General features: G+C 49.1%; 2 protein-coding genes across 44 annotated transcripts in view; one reads left to right on the top strand and one right to left on the bottom strand.

The window, feature by feature from the left end:
* Positions 1-12904, top strand: part of PHF21A (PHD finger protein 21A) — a 255817-nt gene extending 242913 nt beyond the window's left edge. For all 42 annotated transcript variants that reach the window (XM_058305452.2, XM_071218081.1, XM_058305479.2 and 39 more), the window contains 2 exons: positions 6511-6614; positions 7945-12904. In XM_058305452.2, the coding sequence (XP_058161435.1) occupies positions 6511-6614; positions 7945-8208 (368 nt within the window). In that variant the 3' untranslated portion in view covers positions 8209-12904. The remainder of the gene's footprint in view (positions 1-6510; positions 6615-7944) is intronic.
* Positions 12905-13120: 216 nt separating this feature from the next.
* LARGE2 (LARGE xylosyl- and glucuronyltransferase 2) lies at positions 13121-18481 on the bottom strand. 2 transcript variants are annotated; one of them, XM_058305450.2, is made up of 15 exons: positions 18337-18476; positions 18089-18241; positions 17897-18006; positions 17543-17625; positions 17176-17299; positions 16757-16928; positions 16563-16667; positions 15990-16105; positions 15794-15919; positions 15553-15708; positions 15308-15468; positions 14547-14825; positions 14102-14251; positions 13814-14009; positions 13121-13586 (listed from the first exon to the last, which is right to left on the bottom strand). In XM_058305450.2, exons 2-15 carry the CDS (start codon positions 18183-18185, stop codon positions 13377-13379), a joined length of 2085 nt encoding a protein of 694 aa, XP_058161433.1. In that variant the 5' UTR covers positions 18186-18241; positions 18337-18476; the 3' UTR covers positions 13121-13376. The 2 variants fall into 2 exon arrangements, with proteins under 2 accessions (XP_058161433.1, XP_058161434.1); XM_058305451.2 differs by lacking the exon at positions 14547-14825 and having other exon boundaries at positions 18337-18481.
* Positions 18482-20240: the final 1759 nt, after the last annotated feature.

Here is a 20240-nt window from a genome sequence, read left to right on the forward strand (position 1 = left end):
TTTTCAAGGAGGGAATATAAATGGCAAAAAGGCACATGAAAAGATGCTCAACATCACTAGCTATTCGGTAAATGCAGATCAAAACTGCAGTGAGGTGCCATTTCACACCTTACAGAATGGCCATTATTAAAAAAACAACAAAACCAAAAAGAGAAAACTACATGTGCTGGAGAGGATGTGGACATGTTGGAACACTCCTTCACTGTTGGTAGGAATGTAAAATGGTGCAACTTCTGTGGAGGATAATTTGGCAATTCCCCAGGAATTTAAATATAGAACTGCCATATGATCGGGCAATCCTGCTATAGGAATATATTCAGAAGTGAAAGCAAGGATGCAAACAGACATTTCCACAGTGAGGTTCATAGCAGCAATATACACAATTGCTTAAAAATGGAAACAACCCGCATGTCCATCAGCCGATGAATGAATAAACAAAATGTGGTGTATTCATACAGTGGAATACTATTCAGCTGTAAGAAGAAATGAAGTCGGGATGCATATGACAACATGGATGAACCTTGAGGACATTATGCTGAGTGAAATAAGCAAGACAAATGAGGATAAATATGGTCTCACTAACATGAACTACACGTGATGAGTAAACTCCTAGATTGCTAGGAGATAGAATGTGGGTTGAGAAGGGGAGCTGATAACACAATGTATGTAGAATGTTTAATAAGGTGAATTGTAAATGTGGGGAAATGGATATAGGTGATGGTAACACATTATAGTGAGTATAATGGGGTAGTGTAGAGAGATTAATGTCCATTGAAAGAAAGCTAGAGCATAATATAGGGACTGTGTAACATAGGGATTTTGGTGGTGAATGATGATTGTGGTTGTATTAGTAGGACAAAGGGATGCTGATGCAAAGTGCTAGAAGTCTCTTGGCTTTTATAAAGGATATTTATTTGGGGTAGAAGTTTACGGTTACAAGGCCCTAAAGAGTTGTACTTAAGGTTATTTCCTCACCCAACGTCTGTTGCCACATGTTGAAGCAAGATGGTGGGTGACATCTGCAAGGGTTCAGCTGTCCCCTTCCCTTTAAGGCTCCATGGGCCCATCTTCTTCCAATCTCAACTATAGACTGGAAGGCTTATTTCTTTCTAGGCCATCTAAGCTGCTGAGGTCTCTTTACAAGGTCAGCTATAAACTATTAAGTGAATGGCTCATCTCTCCCCAGGACTCCTGTGTCAAAACCAAGTTCTCTCTTCTGCTGCATCATCCTCTGTGTTATCCTGTGTATCCACTTCTGTGTGTCTCCTTGATTAAGTGTCCATTTATATATCCTACAAAGAGGGCAGGGACTCAAATTGAGTCACCCTAATGAAGTGGTCTAATCAAAGCCCTAAAGCCCTAATCTTAACATAATTTAATCAAAGGCATTTCAGCTGAATCTAATATAGTCAAAGGGTATCACACCCAGAGGAATGGACCAGTTTACAAACATAATCTATATTTCTTTTGGAATTCATAAATATCAAACTGCCACAGTGGTTAATAGTACAAACAGGAATGTTCCTCTATTACAAGATGTTAAAAATATGGAGATACATTGAAAAATAAAACTGGGAAGTGTACTTGGCCCAGTGGATAGAGCGTCTGCCTACCACATGGGAGGTCCGCAGTTCAAACCCCGGGCCTCCTTGACCAATGTGGAGCTGGCCCATGCACAGTGCTGATTTGCACAAGGAGTGCCATGCCACGCAGGGATGTCCCCCATGTAGGGGAGCCCCACATGCAAGGAGTGCGCCCCGTAAGGAGAGCCACTCAGCACGAAAGAAAGTGCAGCCTGCCCAAGAATGGCGACGCACACACGGAGAGCTGACACAACAAGAAGACACAACAAAAAGAAACACAGATTCCTGGTGCCACTGATAAGGATAGAAGCCGTCACAGAAGAACACGCAGCAAATGGACACAGAGCAGACAACTGGGGGGAGAGGGAGAAGGGGAGAGGAATAAATAAATCTTAAAATAAAATAAAACTAATGTAATGTATAAACTTTAATTAACAGTAATATTGTACTGTTTTTACACCCACAGCAAAGAAGGTACTATATCAATACTAAGGGTCAATAATGTGTGTGTATACGGGGTTAAAGGCTTTTTCCTTTTGGAGTAATGAAAACGTTCCGAAGTGGATTGAACTGATGACAGCACAACTCTGTAACGAAATTGAAAGCCACTGAGGGTACACTTTGTTTAGATTGTACAAGGCAAGGGAACATGTAACACAGTGAACCTTGTAGTGAATGATAGGCTGTGATTAACAGTACAAAATGAGAACGTTCTTACCTAAACTATAACAAATATACAAAGCACACAGTGTTAATAATAGGATGGTTTATGGGAAAAATACACTATAGACTATAGATGGCAGTAATATCGTGATGGTGTTATTTCATCAAGTGTAACATATATGTCACAACAATGTAAGTGTTGGTGGTGGGGCAGTGTATGGGAATCCTTTATGATAATTGTGATTGTTTTGTAAACTTTCTCATAATTATTTTTAAAAGGTGGAGGGGAGTGGGTGTGGCTCAAGCAGTTGAGTGTGTCTTCCACGTGGAAGCCAACACTGTACACAATGGGGAAAGGTTGAAAGCTTTCCCTCTAAGATTGGGAACAAGGCAAGGATGCCCACTGTCACCATTGTTATTCAGTATTGTACTAGAAGTTCTAGCTAGGGAAATTAGACAAGGAAAAAAAAAAGACATCCAAATAGGAAAAGAGGAGATAAAACTCTCACTGTTTGCAGGTGACATGATCCTGTATTTAGAAAATTCTGAAGTATCCACTACAAAGCTACTTGAGCTAATAAGTGAGTTCAGCAAAGTGTGAGGATATAAGATCAACACACAAAAATCAGTAATGTTTTTGTGCACTGGTATTGAACAATCTGATGCGAAAATCATGGGGAAAATTCCATTTACAATAGCAGCAAAAAGACTGAAATATCTAGGAATTAATTTAACCAAAGTAGTATAGGACCTATATGCAGAAAACTATAAAATAGTGCCAACAGAAATCAATGAAGACTTAAACAGAAGGACATTCCGTGTTCGTGGATTGGAAGATTCAATATTGTGAAGATGTCAGTCCTACCCAAACTGATTTATAGATTCATTGCAATACCAATCAAAATTCCAACAGCCTACTTTACAGAAATAGAAAAGGCAATTACCAAATTCATTTAGAAGGGAAAGTGCAGCCAAATAGCCAAAAGCATTCTAAAAGAGAAAAACAACATGGGAGGAATTTCACTGCCAGACCTTGACATATATTACAAAGCTTCAGTGGTCAAAACAGCATGGTACTGGCATAAAGATAGACACATTGATCAGTGGAATAGAACTGAGAGTACAGAATAAACCCTCACCTATACAATCAATTGGTTTTTGACAAACCTACCAAGTCCATGTTAATGGAACAAAAGAGTCTCTTTGACAAATGTTGCCAGGAGAACTGGATATCTGTAACGAATAGAATAAAAGAGGACCCCTATCTCACTATCTAATCAACTCAAAATGGATCAAAGACCTAAATATAAAAGCCAGGACCATAAAACTACTAGCAAAAGATGTAGGGAAACATCTTCAAGACCTTGTAGTAGGTCCTGGTTTCTTGAACCTTACACCCAAAGCATGTGCAACAAAAGAAAAAATAGATAAATGGGACCTCCTCAAAGTTAAACACTTTACACCACATAGGACTGTCAAAAGGGTGAAAAAGGGGGAGCAGATGTGCCTCAAGCAATTGGGCTCTCATCGATGATATAGGAGGTCCAGGATTTGATACCCAGGGCCTCCTGGTGAAGGCAAGCTGGCCCACACAGAGTGTTGGCCCCTGCAGGAGTGCTGACCCATGCGGAGAGCTGATGCAGCAAGATGACACAATAAAAAGAGACACAGAGGAGAGACAATAAGACGCAGCAGACCAGAGAGCTGAGGTGGCACAAGAGAATGATCGCCTCTCTCCCATTCTGGAAGGTCCCAGGATTGGTTCCTGGAGCTGCCTAATGAGAATACAAGCAGACACAGAAGAACACACAGCGAATGGACACAGCAGACAATGGGAGGAGGGGAGGAATAAATAAATCTTTTTTAAAAAAAGAAAAAGGTGAAAAGGCAACCAATTCAATGGAAGAAAATATTTAGAAATCATATATCCATGAGGGTTTAATATCCAGGACATATAAAGAGATGTTACAACTCAACAATAAAAAGACAAATGACCCAGTTAAAAAATGGGCAAAAGAATTGAATAGACATTTGTCCAAAGAAGAAATACAAATGGCAAAAAAACATGAAGAAATGCTCAGCATCACTAATGATTAGGAAAATGTAAATCAAAACTACAATGAGATATAATTTCACACCTATCAGAATGACCACTATTGAAAAGAGAATTACAAGTGTTGGAGAGGATGTGGAGAGATAGGAACACTTATTCACTGTTGGTGGGAATGCAGAATGGTACAGCCACTGTGGAGGACTGTGTGGAAGTTCCTAAAGAAGTTGAATATAGTCTTGCCATATGACCCTGCAATACCACTATTGGGAATGTACCCAGAAGAACTGAGAGCAGTGACATGAATAGATATCTGGACACCTATGTTCATAGTGGCATTATTCATAATTGCCAAAAGTTGGAAACAACTCAAGTGTCCATCAACTGATGAATGGATAAACTGTGGTGTATTCACATGCTGGAATATTATGCAGCTGTAAGAAGAAATTAAGTCGTTAATCATATGACAACACGGATGACCCTGGAGGACATTATGTTGAGTGAAGCAAACTAGACACAAAAGGATAAATACTATATGATTGTGTTATTATGAACCAAATATATAACATTTATATTTGTTTTATGTTCAAAAAAACACTTTATATGTATTAGTACATAAAATTGAGAAATGTATGTTTTTATTCAACATTTTCTTTTTAAATTATTGTGTGTATTTTCAATTATTAAATGTACAAAATAAAGTTTAAAAAAATTATCACCACAGATTTTTTTTTTAAAAAGGTGGAGGGGAGCAGATGTGGCTCAAGCATTTGAGCACCAGTTCTCCCACATGGGAGGTCCTGGGTTCAGTTCCCAGTGCCTCCTAAAGAAGACAAGCAGACAACAAGCAGACATTGAGCAGAAACAATAAGCAGACATTGAGCAAAAACAATGAGTATAGAAAAAAAAAGAATAAGCAAACAACAAGCAAGAAAAAGCAGGGAGCAGATGTGGCTCAAGCAGTTGAGCACCTTCCTCTCACATGGGAGGTCCTGGGGTCAGTTACCAGTGCCTCCTAAAGAAGACAGATAACAAACAGACATGGAGCAAAAACAACAAACAGACAACAAGCAAACAGTGAGCAGACAAGCAAAAAAACACAAAAATGAACAAAGAGCAGATGTGGCTCAAGCAACTGAGCACCTGCTTTCCACATGAGAGGTCCTGGTGCCTCCTCCTAAAGAAAAGGAAAAAAAAAAAAACAGACAATGAGCAAACAGATGAGAGCCATGGGGAAGGTTGTTAAAAAAAAAAAAAAGGTGGAAGAAAGATACAGAATGGAAATAAAATTAACCTTGTAAAAATAGGAAAAAAATTTTAAAACAAAGTTTTTGCCAAATAAAAAGGAAAATTACAAGTGTTAGGATGTGGAAAAATAGGAATACTCTTTCATTGTTGGTAGGAATGTAAAATGGTGTAGCCGCTGTAGAAGGCAGTTTGGCACTTCCTCAGAAATTTAAGTATAGAATAGAATTATCTTATGTCCCAGCAATCTCACTTCTAGGTATATACCCAAATAATTGAAAGCAGGGACTTGAACAGATGTTTGTACACGAGTGTTCATAATGGTATTATTCACAATTGTCAAAAGATAGAAGTAACCCAAGTGTTCATCATCAGATAAGTGGATAAGCAATATGTAGTATATACACACAATGGAATATTATTCAGCTGTGAAAAGGAATGAGGTTCTGATACAAGCAACAACAGGGATGAACCTTGAAGACATCATGTTGAATGAAATAAGCCAGGCACAAAAGGACAAATATTGTATGATCTCATTTATATAATCAGAATAAGCGTACTCATACAGTCAGAATCTAGAATGTAACTTACCATGGGGTTGGGGTGGAGAGGCAAGTAGGGAATAGAGAGTTAAACAGTATTTGTTTTGTTTTGTTTTCAAAAGGAAATATAAAACTAAAAATGAAAAGCTTTTTCTTGAGTAAAGTGGATAGTTTTGTGTTGTACTTTCTTGGGGAAGAGGAGAAGTGGTATCCTGTTTATGTAAAGCCAAGCCCACACCACTGACAATTTTCTTAGCATACCTATTATATTATATAAACGGGAAAGTCCAGGTGGGCAAGTTCAGGTGGGTGTACTGGCTGTGGGGCTGAGATGGACTATGCTGAAAAATACCTTTTTGAACAAGCATTTTGAGTACAGTGACCTTTTCAAAGAACTTGTTAAAAACTGTCCCTTTTCTTTTTTCAGCAAAAGAAGAAGAGAAACAGAAGTTACTTAAATGGAGTTCAGATCTAAAACAAGAACGAGAACAACTAGAACAGAAGGTGAAACAGCTCAGCAATTCTATAAGTGTAAGTAAACCATGTATGTGCCTTCAATGACTAATAGATATATAAATACATAGATCATAGGTGTAGAACTTTCTATGAACATAACAGGACATGTGGCTCCCAAGGGCTGATTCAGGTCCTTCAGTTAATTAATATTGGTCACGTACAAAGTTTACCTTTCCAGATTGAGTTCAACCATTAGATACAGTACAGCTGGCCAATTGGTATATGGTACTTTATCCAAGCTCTGGAACATATTCTTGCTTTGATCTGAGAGCAGATTTTCAGTCTCCAGATTAAAGTGATAAGGCGGCAAGTATCAACTTATTTCAGTGCAATATAGCCACTACCTCTATGTATTATTTGGAAGGAGTATAGAGCTTTGACTGATGTTGGTCATATACAGACCAGGTCCCCTCATGATTCTTTATAGTCACCCAATCTAGTGGTTCCATCCATATAACCTCTCCCTTTCTCCCACACTGTGCTGATTGTATTTCCAGGTTTTCCTGACCAGCCTGAATAGGAGTGATTTCTAGAGACAAATATTGAAAGTAAATACTGCCCAGTCTGGCTTGCCTAGGTGGGAAAGAAAAGGGCTGTATTGCAGCAGGGAGCAGCAGAGGCTCCTCCCAACAGGAGTAAGTCATCCTGGTTGGAATGAGGTGGTACCCTGGGACTTGGTGGCAGTTGTACTGTCCCACTCACCTGCTTCCTCCTCTTCCAAGTACCCAGATTTTACATTTCACATTTCACAGCATGCAGGTTTAACATCTCTTTCCCTGCCCAACACAGAAGCTAGCATGTATGGGAGGCCTAGGGCAAAAGGCCACAAGCCCATGACTGAGCAGAAGTCCTTTGGCCTTGGACTATATTTGATTCTTAAGTATCCCTGGTCTGCCCCAGGCCCTGCTTCTAAATTCTTGCTGACTGAATGAATCCAGATACCACTGGCTAATGTTCTACCCTGGAAAGCTCAGGAAGACCATCCATTAGCATGGCAAAAGCATACCAAAATCTGCCCAGACCAGCTTTGGAGTAGCAGTGGGAAATATTTTTAATGACTTTTATTTTATAGAATTACAGGAGTAATGAGAATTTGGGTCTTAAAACATTTTAAGTCCTAGTGTCAAGCAGAGTTGGTCTTTAAGCTATGCCCTTGCCTCCTGGGCCTTTGTCTTTCCTTGAGTAGTAACCTCCACTCCAGTGTGGAACAGAGCAAACGTCTGGGGGCTGTACACTAGCCAGCGGGTATTCTTTTACCTGGAGAGGGAGCTCCTCACCTCAGCAGCTGCTAGGCCTCTTAGAAAAGCAGGAGGCTAAATGCCACTGCCCTTTTCATTTGCTGCAGAAATGCATGGAAATGAAGAACACAATCTTGGCCCGGCAGAAGGAGATGCACAGCTCCCTGGAGAAAGTAAAACAGCTGATCCGCCTCATTCATGGCATCGACCTCTCCAAACCTGTAGACTCTGAGGCCACCATGGGGGCCATCTCCAATGGCCCGGACTGCACACCCCCTGCCAATGCGACCACCTCCACATCAACCCACTCCCCCTCCCCCTCCTCCCAGAGCTGCACAGCGAACTGTAACCAGGGGGAAGAGACTAAATAACAGAACCCCACTAGGAGAAGCCTCGGGATCCCGGCAGCAAGGAGCAAAATACTGAAGACTCTAGAAAAGCAAAGCCGGATTTCTTCTGGAAAGTACAGAATTTTTTTGGTTCTTTGGTTCCAGAGAGAGAGAAGATGCTTGTGCCAGGCGGCACCAGAGTTTGCCAATTGATCCTTCTTATTCTGTGTGTACATGCAAAGATTGGACCATGTTACATGAAATAGTGCCAGCTGGAGGTTCTTTGCCAGCACCATGCCAAGTGAAATAATATATTTACTCTCTCTATTATACACCAGTGTGTGCCTGCAGCAGCCTCCACAGCCACGATGGGTTTGTTTTTTGTTCATTTTTCCTTGGGTGGGGAGCAGGGATGGGCGGAGGGAGGAGAGCAGGTTTCAGATCCTTATTTGCTGAGACGTTTGTTTAGGTAGAGAAGACAAGTCCAAAGAGTGTGTGGGCTTTCCTGTTTCTAAACTTTCACTACTATAAAACCAAAAAAAGGAAATTGAGATTGATCCAATTCCAGTGCCCAGAAGAGGTATGGGGAGGGGATGGGAGGGACCAAGGGAAGGGGAAAGTCTACCAAATGAGCAGTATTTCATATAGTCTGGAGTGGGGCAGAGTGCAAGGAGAGATGGATATCAAGACTAGCCACTACTAGGTCCTTCTCCCAGAGCACTCCTCTACCCACGTGGGCACCCCCACCACTCCTGAAGCCTCACGCCAGTCCCAGTCCTTCCCTGCTTTGGTGAATTGGCACACATCCCTGGGGACTATCTGGTCAAGTTCCCTCTCCAAGAACAAGCAGAGCCAGGGACCTCAGCTGGCCCCAGCCCAAGGCAGGGAAGAAGGGTGTGTGTGTCGAGGAAGGAAGAAAGGTGGGTCAGTGATTTTACTTGAAACAAGCTCCATCCCTTTTCTATATTTATAAGAGAAGATCCTGAGCAAAGCAGCACGCGACCCAGATGTGTGGAATTGAACGTTTCTTTTCTCTCTCTCTCTCTTTTTTTTTTAATATTTGTTTTTGTTCTGTTTTTCTTTAAAAAAAAAGTTTTATTTTGTTCTTTATTTTTTGGTAACAAAAACTAAAATAAGGAATAGAAAAGCTGTTTTTCAGGCTGACAGTCCAATTAAGGGTAGTTGAGACCTTGCATGGTAGAATAGGAATCATAGTGTCAGTGAGGTCCAGTGAGTCTTTGTGAGTCCTGTGTCATCGTTTGGGGCACTGTTTTTTTTATGCAAGGGCAAAAATCTTTGTATCTGGGGAAAAAAAACGACTTTTTTTTTAATTAAAAGGAAAATAAAAGATAATGAGGTCTTCCTAGTGTTACTTAAATAAGATCAAGGTAAGAAACGTTGTAAAAAAAATTACACAAGTGCTATTTGTTTCCTAAAAACAGTGATTTCTATTAAAAAAGGTGTCAGAACTGGAGAAAATGCTGTGTAGTTATAATTTTTTAGCACAGAACCTGCTGATTATGATGACATTTTACTGTGTTTGTGTCTCAAGACTGGTGGGCTAGTTTCCACAATTTCTGTCCTACAGACAGCTGCAGCCCTAGAGTGCAGGGGTGGAACTCACCCCACCATTCTCCACTTCTCAGAAAATTGTCCTCTCTTCTTGGTGCAGGGATCTTGTCTCATTCTCTTGGTTTTGAAGCCCAGATGAAGTTGAGGATGGTATCAGGGCCCTACCCGTTGTCTTTTCAGTCCAGTAGATATAACTAGAGCAAAAGGCTGGTGCCTAAATAAGATCCCTTCCTTTGGTGCTGCTCAGTCTTTCAGCCACCAGCATTATGAGTGCCTGGGGGGCAACTTTGAGGAACATGACCACTAAAGCTCAGTGGTGCCCATGCACCCTGGCCTTTGAGGAGCTGCGGGGGAAGGGGGCAGGCTGGCTGCATCAGCTCTTGGTGCTTAGAAAGGAGGAGCAAGTTTTCTTTTGAGAGTACATGTTGTCTCTGCGACAGAAAGCCTAGGGTGGCCTTTGTATCTGTCTTGCCTTTAAAGAAATGTCTGAAGCTCCAGCCACTTTCTCTGCCTGCAGGGCACCAGAGATGGAATTTACTCTACTCTCTCCACCCACAGCTTCCTGGGTAACCTTGGCTAGGATCTCTGTGCTTGCCTTTGCTTGGCCCATTGTGGCCTCTTTGCATTTTGAGAAAACCTAGGTTCTGAAAGGCTCAAACCATTTCTATCATTTTGCCTTGTAGGGAATAAATTTTGTCAGATATGAGCTCCCACTAGAGACCTTTGGCCATGGCTGGCAGGAGGGAGGCAGAGATCTGGCACCCTTTTCCTAATAGAGCATCTCTCCCAAGTCTGCCCTTAATCCAGTAGTGGCTAGAGACTAGGAGTGGCAGAAATGGCCCCATTAGCTTCTCCTCCAGCCAGTTCATCCTAGCGAGTCGATGGATCCTGAAAGCCAATGCAACCAAGAGAGACTTCTTAGAGTAAAACATGCCTCATCCATACCAGCCCTTTTCATTCATCCTCCTTGGGATATTAGAAGAGGGAATTAAGAGTTTGGTTGCAGAGACCTCATAGTCAGGCTTTTGCTGCCAGGTTGAAGGGGACAGAGAAGATCCCCCTTCTCATGCAGAAACCAAGGTGCTATGCCTAGTCACTTTGCTTTGGAGCTGCTTGGACTAGTGGGAGGAACAGTTGGCTAAGGTTCAGAGACCAGCTGCAGGATGCACACCCATTAGACAGCTTTCACTTGACTTGTCCAGACCCGTAGGCTGGGGTTGCCACAAAATGCCTATCTTTGCTTAAAAGAATTTGGGAAGCCCTCATCACTAGAGATCTTTGCTCAGTGAGGAGCTGCCTGAGGTGTGTCAGGGTCAATGGTGGGGCTAGGAATTGACCAGTGTATTGCCTGCTGCTATGAGCAAATTCTGACCCTGCCTGAGCTAGGACTGGTTGGGATATGGAGTCTTCCCAAAATCAGATATGAGATGTTTTGTGACTTGTCTATCATAGAGTACAAGATGCAACCCTTCCCCAATCCACATTCTGGACTCAAATTCCAAAAAGCCACTTGCCTACAAAGAAAAGGCGTTGGTCACTCCTATTCCTTCATTGCCCTCTGAACCTGTGGATGACTGTGACCCCCAAATACACATTTATGTCACTCCCCTATCCTAGCTGCCTCCAGTTCCTCCTACCTCCTTCCCTTCTGCTGCCCTTTCCCAAGGCCCCAGAGTTGAGCCTTTCTTCCAGGCATGTCTGGTGCCAGCCAGGCATGTATCTGAGACCAGCAAGCTTTGCAGTCACTTCAAAGGCCAGGGAGAGGCTGGACTGTGAAGAAGCTGCCAACAGGGCCCTTGACCAGAAGACCCTTTGTCATTTCCCATGAATCAGACAGACACTCGGTCCTGGAGGCAGTGAGATCACTTTGCTGTTGTCTTCACTTCTTACATTCTTGCCGCCTGCAGGTCCTTTTTTCATGGAGCTTGCTTGCTGGGTCTTGTCTCACCTCCACAGAGCTCATCCAGAGTTCTGATTTCTTTCTTCCTTATCAGGCCCTTTGGGAGACCCAGCTCGGGGCAGCCCCTCATAGGGCCCAACTCTAGAATCTATGACATATCCACAGGCAGCCTCCAGCTGGCGCCATCTGTGTGCCGATTCCCGGCCTGCCTTTCAGTTCCTGCTTTTTCACCAACTGTCTGCAGTTCTTGGTGTGGTTCATTGTGTGGTGTGAATGGGTCTGTGCACAACTCTTCCGGCCTAGCAGTTCCCTCCATGCCTCTCCTGGTGAGGGTGACCATATTTCAGAACCATCTGTTTCTACATAGACAATTGCCTCTCCGGCCATTGCTGATATTTCCTCTCTTGGCGCCATCAGAAACTCCTTGGGCTCTCTCCCCAGCCCCCCAGCTCACACACTTTAGGTGGTTTCTCCCTTCGCTCCCTTTTAGGGTATGGTCTCTGATCTATCAAAGGGCTTAATTTAGGAGCCTTTTACCCCAGGGGCAAAAGACTCTGTTGGTAGTGGGACCAGTGGTTGCCTAGGTATTTTCCAGGTCCTGGGTTTTCCAGATCCCATGGTTTATATTGGATGGCAGCAGCTTAACTCTGTGTAAATGTGAGATTGTGGACCTCACCCCACCCCTCAGCTGGGCACCTTTGGCAAGGAAACAGGAGTCCCATTCTCACTTGATTTACCATCTCTTCTCTGGCCCTCCCACAAGCTAAATGAAGGGAAAGAAGCTAGGGGTTAGCCCCTCCAGAGAGCCAGGGTGGGAACTCTTAAAATTAGCTCTTGTAAAGGGAGGGCAGTGCTCACAGACTTCACTTGGCACCCCACACACCCCCCCCCAGCCCACAAGTCCCTTCCTCCCTGAGGACTCCACCCCCACCCCCACCCCTGCAGCACCCTTTGGCCCCTGCACCTGTCTCCAGTGTCATTCCGTTCTCAGCCCAGAGTAAGCTGCAGTCAGGCAGGGCAGGATGGGGCAGGGCAGAGGTCAGCAAGCTCCAGTAGAAAAGAGCCAGCCAGCCCGCAATCCTGTCTCTCTTGTCCACACCCTTTGTGATTTCAGTCTTAGTAGAACTTGTATTTGGAGTTTTGTGCTTCAAAGTTTTTGTTTTTATTTGTTTGGTTTTTGTTTTGAGGGGGTGGGGGGGAACAGAGCAGCTGATCAATTTGTATTTATTTATTTTAACATTTTACTAAATAAAGCCAAATAAAGTCTCTCAGCCTCATGGTATTGGGTTTGGGGCAGGGGAGGGTGGGCAAGACACACTCCAGTTCCAGCCTCCAGCTTGCCTCAGCTCAGGCTGTTTGGGAGGGACCCTTGAGAGCCCCGGCCCTCCTGCCACATGAGCCAGACTTAGCTCTTCCCTGGGCTCACTGATGCCCTTGGGCCTCAGGGAGCTCTGGATCTCCAAACCAGGAGGAACAGAAAAAGAATTTTTTAAAACTTTTAATTATGAGAATTGGGTATACAGAGTTGAGATACGGGAACCAGCCCCAAACTGGGTGGGACAGAAGGAGACTAGGCCCCAGCCATAGATTAACAGCAAGGGGAGGGCCCTAGACCCCACCCCCCAGAAGCCCCACTCCACCCCTTCCCACAGAACCTTAAATAATTTAAATAGTAATGATGGGGGAGGCAGCAGTGTGTGTGCCGGCCAAGAGGGGCAGGGATGCACCAGCGTGGGTTTCAGGCAGGACCTTGGGGCTGCTGCAGGGCGGTGAGGTATTTGAGGGCAGCAGCCCCATAGTGGCGGGACAAGTCCTGGTGGAACTCATCCTTGAGGGTCTGGAGGCAATCACGGTAGCTGGGGCTAGAGCGGAACCGTGAGATGTCAAGGCTTGGAGCATGGGGCAGGTGGATGGTGAAGGCCTCAGGCAGCACCAGGAACTCATATTCCTGGAGGTAGGGCAGAGGGGGAGAGTCAGTGCTTGGGCTGGGGGAAGATCACAGTTCTGGGGAATGGGGAGCAGACTCATTTTAAAACCCTGGGAGCTAAAACAAGGAAAGGAGAATTTCCTAATAATGCTGCCTAACAATATGGTACACCACACAGAGATAAAGTGAGTTCTCTGTGCCTGGATGTGTTTAAATAGAAGCTGGAGGCAGCAAGGCACCCCCCTTACCTGTGCATCCAGCTCTACGACGTGGGCCACCTTGTTCCAGCCAAAGCCCACAAAGCGAGGGTCATAGCGGGGACAGTCACGTGGTACCACCACATACGGCTCATAGTCAGCTGCCCACTGCACACGATATGGGGCCTGAGCTTTGCGCCAGCGGGCATAGTCTGTGGGTGCGTGACCCTGAGGCCACACATGATACCTGTGGAGCAGGGTAGAGCGGGGAGCCCAGCTGAGGGTAGGAACTGGTGGGAGGTGGGGGGCAGAGCTGGAGAGAACTGGGTCCCCTCCTACCTGAAGGTGTAGAGAGTGCCAGCATCCAGCAAGGCCAGCAGTTCAGCCTTGGAACGGGGGAAGCTGAGGCGGTAGTGCAGGGTCTCAAATGCTGGCACCACCAGAGCCACCTTCCGCTGACTGCCCAGCTCTAGCTGCTCTATGGAGGCCCTGAGAAGGGAGTACCCATGAATAGGAGAGAAGGGGCAGGCTCTGCCTCCAGTACTGGGCCCAGTGGTTCTCATACTTTAACTGGCCATAGAAGCCTTGTTCAGAGGACCTCCCACCCTGATGCCCATAAGTGACAGACACGTGCAAAGTTGCTGCCCTACTCACCTATGGCAGCCAGAGATGTTGTACAAAGGACACTGAGACTTCAGGTCACACAGGACCTGTCCCCCAGCCCTGTCCACGTTTGCCCATGTACTGTTCCTCTCTCCACTCCCCCACCCCACCCCAGGCCCACCTGAGATAGCTGTAGAGGGAATAGGCAGGCAGGAAGTCAATGTCACTGAGGAAGACGTAAGGCGTGAGGGCCTGGGCCAAGGCCACGTTGCGAAGCTGGTTAACAGGGTAGAGGGGACCCTCACGGTACACCACGTGGTAGGCTACATCCTGCCGGGCAGAAAGCACGGCCGAGGCCTCGACAAAATGCAGAAACTGCTGGGCCTCTGCGTCTGTCAGGTACAAGGCCAGGCTCATGGGGCCTGGCCAGTGGCTGCACAGGGCTTCCAGCATCTGTAGCCTGGGGTGAGAGGGTGGTCAGCTCAGCTAAGCCCCTCTAGTTGAGGAGTCCAGGGAGGGTTGGAAACCTCCCCAAAGTTAGCTGCCATGGACACCCCCTCTGAAGTTCACTGACACCGAAAGTGACTAACGGAGCACTTTCCAAGCACTTTTTGAGCTGGGCCTTGTTTAATCTTCATAACTACCCCCCATAAAGTAGGTTTTTCTCATTCTTCAGATGAGAAAACCAAGGGCTAGAAATATTATGATCTGCCCATTGTCCCAGCTACTGAGGGGCAGTTCCAGGTATCTGAATGACTCCAAAGTCTAAGCTCTTTCCAACATATCCTGTATCCCCAATTTCTGGAACTCTTTAAGGGACAGGCAGCTTACTACCACACATCAGAGTGGAAGCTCTTCCTTCAACCAAATGAAACTCTCGTCTTGGAAATTTCCATTCCCAGCCCAAGTTGTATTCCCTAGGACTTCCCTCAGCACCCTTACCGGTCCATGGAAAGCTGGGCCACCAAGGTGACATCATGGGGCCGGGGAGGTGGTGGCTTATGGGGCAGGAAGGTGAGGTGCACACGGTGCACAGTGAGCTGCTGCTGCTGGAACTCAAAGCAGGCATCTTCCTCGTCAAGTTGTGCCAGGGCCTGCTGCAACTGGGCGAAGAGGGGTACAGGAAGACATGTCCCCCAGGCAAGGGTGGGTTCCCCCCAAGACAAGGTAAGGTGGCACCATCTCACCTGCTCAGCCCCAGATGGGGGCTGGCTGGGGCACCCAAAGAACTCTCTCCTCAGCAGGTTCCCATCATACTCCTGGAAGGTCAGGTAAAGGTTGCGGAAGAATTCCACATGCTTGTTCTTCACCCGAAGCTTCTTTGGCGAGTTCCAATGGATCACCTGGGCAGGGGAACGTGTCAGTGGGGGGAGGGGACAGGGAGCAAGAGTCCACATCCTCCCACCCATCAGTCCTTCCCCCACTCACCTTGAGGTCAGATGCCTGGGAGTAGCAGCGCTCAGCCAGGGTATGGTCCGACAGCTGGACATTCCAGACACAGGGCAGAGGCTGCACCAGCCCTGGGTGCTCCTTGATGACGGCATTGAAGATGTCCTGGACAAAGACAGCCATCACACCCTTGGCCCCAAGTCTGCCCTCCACCCTCCCAAAGGTTCTCCCAGACCTGGTCGGCCAGCGAGGTGGCAGGCAGGGTGAGAAGCTCCCGTTTAGCCGTCAGTTTCCACATCTGCTCCCAGCCAGCCTGCTGAAGCCGGTCCAGTTGCAGGAGGATCACGCCTGCTGGAATGGAGAGGGTGTCATGTCCACCCGCAGATGACCAACTCCTGGGACCCAGGTGTCATGAAAGAGTCTTTTGAATGTTTCTTTTTAGACATACTGGCCTTTTCTGACTGTTCACACATGAGCATTGAACTACCTCTGTAAGCAATCATCCCTCTTAGGAGTGAACGGGAGGTGCTGTAGCCATCTGCTCACACTCGATTTTACCCAGGGCTGGCAAAATCATCCCCATTTAATAAGTGGTCCCACTGAAGTTCAGTGGGACCAAGCAACTTAGCCAAAGTCACCCAGCATGAAGAGCCAAGGTTGGAGCCGTTCTGGCTCTTCATCCAAAGTTCTTTCCACAGCACTTCACTGTTCTTCCTGGGGTACTTCCTAGCATTCTGTGACCTGCCCAGTCCCTGAGGCCTGAGGACCAGTGGCCCAGCCCTCCCATCTGCCCCATCACCATCCCCACCTGTGTTAAATCCCCGGCCCAAGGCAGGCCAGGGCCTGTGGTTCTTCCAAAGGTTGCCCAGATACCAGTCGCTCTGGTTCTCCACAAGACCGATCACCTGCTTGTCTGGGAGGGGAGGGCATGAGGCTGCCTCAGGTCCATGGCTGAGGGCTGGACCAGAGGGGCTGGCTAGGGTGGGGTCCCAGGCCTCTCACCAGAAAAGTGAGCAAAGAGTGCCCAGAGCTCTGCGATGTCAGAGGCAAAGGTGACATCCGTATCCAGGACAATGACCCGGGCCAGGTCAGGGGGCAGGATGCCAGGCAGCACTAGCTTCAGTAGCCCATAGAGGCCAGAGTAGTGCTTGTTGGGGATCCAGGAGACCTGGGGCTGTGGGCGGGAAGGGCAGGGCACGAGGTTGGCTCAGAGAAGTGCCTGAGAGTGCCAGCAGACACTCGGGGTGGCAGTGTGAGGAAGGGGCAAGGCCCCAAGAGCAGTGAGAGATTTGAGCTTCAGCAGATGTGACAGGACTGGGAGGGTCCCAGGCAGCTCTGACCTTTCCTTCCTTCCCGTACCCACCATGCCCTGGGGGAATGAGAGAGACCGGGCATTGCAAGGGATGGGTCAGGGCTCCTGCCTTGAGCTCATCAGCGTCGTAGAAGCTGACCCAGACGGCAGGCACCATCCATGTGTGGAAGAGTGTCTCCAGGACATTTCTGGCCACAGCATCCGTCACCAGATGCAGACGCAGTGGATTTTTCCTTTGGGGTAAACAGGGGAAGAAGCCTGACAGGCCGAGCAGGAACAGCATGGGACAACCCCCACCCTAAGGGCTGGTGACAGCAGAGGCGCCATTCTCCGCAAAGAGCATGTCCACCCCCAGTTCAAGGGAGGGAGAGGACAATGGCCCCCGCCACCCGCAGATGGGAAAGCTGAGGTTCTGAGACCTGGTGATTTACCCAACACTTCGTGCCCTTCCCCCCCTCTGACACCTGGTCCTGTACCTGTAGAAGAGCATGGATTTCACCAGAGTGGCCACGTCTCGGCTGGAGTTCTGTCCCGCACACACAATGGCCACATGTAAGAGCTAGGAAGGGGACACCAGGTCAGCGGCTGTCCCCTCCTCGGGGACCCATGGCTGTGCTGCACTGGCTCTGGGCAGTGTAGCCCGGTTCACCCCCTCACCCCGTCAGAGGTAGGGAAGAGCGGGGGAATGGGGAGCAGGAGTTCAGTCCCCTCATTTCACAAATGAGGAGGAAACCGAGGCCGAAGCAGAGAAGGTGCAAACCCCACAAGTGGGGCCCAGGTGGGCCGTCGGGGGGGCGGCGCCCCTGGGATTCCGCGCCAAGCACATCTACCTCGCACTTGCGCGGCAGCTGCCGCTCCTGGACACAAGCCGAACGGTTGTGACCCGGCCGGTCTCCCTGCGGGTCTCGGTCGAGGGCAGGAGCCCCCCGCAGCCGCCCGCCTGGAGGGGAGGGACACGTGGCGTCAGCGGGCAGAGGAGCGCTCCCGGGCCCGCGCTCGCCCTCCGCGCTCGCGGCGCTCACACTCCAGGTCCCCGCCGAACTGGAAGAAGCCGATCAGCAGCAGCAGCAGCAGCAGCGCTGCGGCCCCCAGCGCGCGGGGGCGCCCTCGGCGCAGCATGGCCGCCTGCGCGGGCGCTCAGGACGGGCCGCGGGCTGCCGGCTCCATCGCGGGCCCTGGGGGCCGAGGAGGGAGAGAAGGGGGTCGGCCCTGGGCGGCGGGACCCGACGGCCGCCCGCTCCTCCCGCCCGCAGCGCGCCGCCAGCCTCACCTGCTCCGGCGGCTCCGGCGCGCCAGCCCTGCTCTGCCAGATGCCGCCGAGGTGCGGGTAATTGGGTGGAGGTGGGGGAGGCGCGGGCCAGCCTGTCCCGGCAGGAGCCAGGCCCGCCCCCAACCTGGGTTCAGGTTTCACCTCCGGGCTTTCGAAGAAGGGGCGGGGAGACCTCCCCGAGGGCCTGGCCCCGCCCCCTGCCGACGACCCCAACCCCACCCTCAGCCCGGAGGAACCCCGGTACCCTCTTCCTAGGCTGGAGGGAACTGGGGCCGCAGGGTGTCCCCGTTACCTGCCCTCGAGCCCGCCCCCCTTTTCCCGCTCTGGGGCCCCGTCTCCTCCGCTAAACCCCAGGGAGGGGCCCGTGACCCGAGGCCAGGAATCAAAGGGAGCTCGGCGGGGTAAGGGGGCGGCGCCTGGAAGGCCGGGCCGCGGGGTCGGGACACCTGCTCGCGGGACGGGAGGCGGGGCCGGCTGAGCTCGGCCGCGGAGCCGCCGAGCACCTGGAGGCCCCGTTCCCCTCCCTCCCGAGATCCAGGGGGCCCGGCCCGGCCCGGGAGCCGAGAGGGCCTGGACAAAGCGGCCTGGGGAAGGTCGCCCCCCGCCAGGGAGCTGGCGGCCTGGGGATGGGGCCTCGCCACTGACCCCGGGAGGCGGGGTGCTGGAGGACGCGCTGGCCGGGGAGCAGGAGCAGCTGCGGGTGCCTGGGCGCGTGGGCTGTGCGCCGCCCCGCGCTGAGGGTTTCACACGCCCCACTTCAGGTCAACCTGGCTTGGCCCCTGCCATACAGGCATTTTTCTCCCCCCGCAGTTTGTGACCTGTCAGGGCCCCCTCTGGACCCTTCCAGTCTCAGGCACCCCCTGTCCCGCCCCTTGCCCACCCCCAGGCTCTCTACACTGCAGAGAAGACTTCTTGCTGTTCCTCCGTAAGTGCGTCCTGCCCCCGGGACTTGCCCTCCATGTTCCTTCTGCCTGGAAAGTAGATTCTCACAAGGTGGTTCCTCCTTGACATCTTTTATTTTCTTCCTAGCATTTGTCACTCTCTGAAAGTTTAGTTGTTTATTGCCAGCCCCGATGTAAGCTGCATGGGGGCAGGGACCTGGTCTGTCTTGTCCTGTGCTGGCTCCCCAGTGCTGGCCCAACACATACCAAGTGCTCGGTAAATAGGTGTCGAAAGAGGACAGGAATGAAAAGCTCTCTTCCCCGGACTCAGCTGGGCCTCACGGCCACCCAGAAAAGAACTTTTTGCCCAACTTTCAGCTATAAAAATTGGGACTGTGGGAGAACAGCCTAGCCCGGGACACCTGAGACTCCCCACAGGTGAGGCCAGGATGCTTCTGCTCTGGGAGATGGAAGTCTGCAAGGGAGGTCCTGCTTTGGGTCTTTGGAGACCAGAGGTAATGGTTGCTATGGAAACTTGATGGCAGCTCCTTGTGTGCATCTGGGAGTTGGAGGAGATGAGGGGGATGTGGGGGCCACCCAGACCTTTGGAGATTTGAGACTCCAGCTCCCCTGATTCTCGTCTCCAGCATGCAGCTGCAGGGGTGGGGGTGATTCCCTCCCCGAGACCCTGGACAGAGACTGTGGAGATTAAAAGTGAGAGAGGGAAGCGAATTTGGCCCAATGGTTAGGGTGTCCACCTACCACATGGGAGGTCCAAGGTTCAAACCCAGGGCCTCCTGACCCATGTGGAGCTGGCCCATGCGCAGTGCTGATGTGCATAAGGAGTGCCCTGCCACGCAGGGGTGTCCCCACGTAGGGGAGCCCCATGCGCAAGGAGTGTGCCCCATAAGGAAGGCCGCCCTGCAAGAAAAAAAAATGCAGCCTGCCCAGGAATGGCGCCGCACACAGGGAGAGCTGACACAACAAGATGATGCAACAAAAAGAGATACAGATTCCTGGTGC

Source organism: Dasypus novemcinctus, chromosome 10 (genome assembly GCF_030445035.2).
Source record: "Dasypus novemcinctus isolate mDasNov1 chromosome 10, mDasNov1.1.hap2, whole genome shotgun sequence".
Lineage (NCBI taxonomy): Eukaryota > Metazoa > Chordata > Mammalia > Cingulata > Dasypodidae > Dasypus > Dasypus novemcinctus.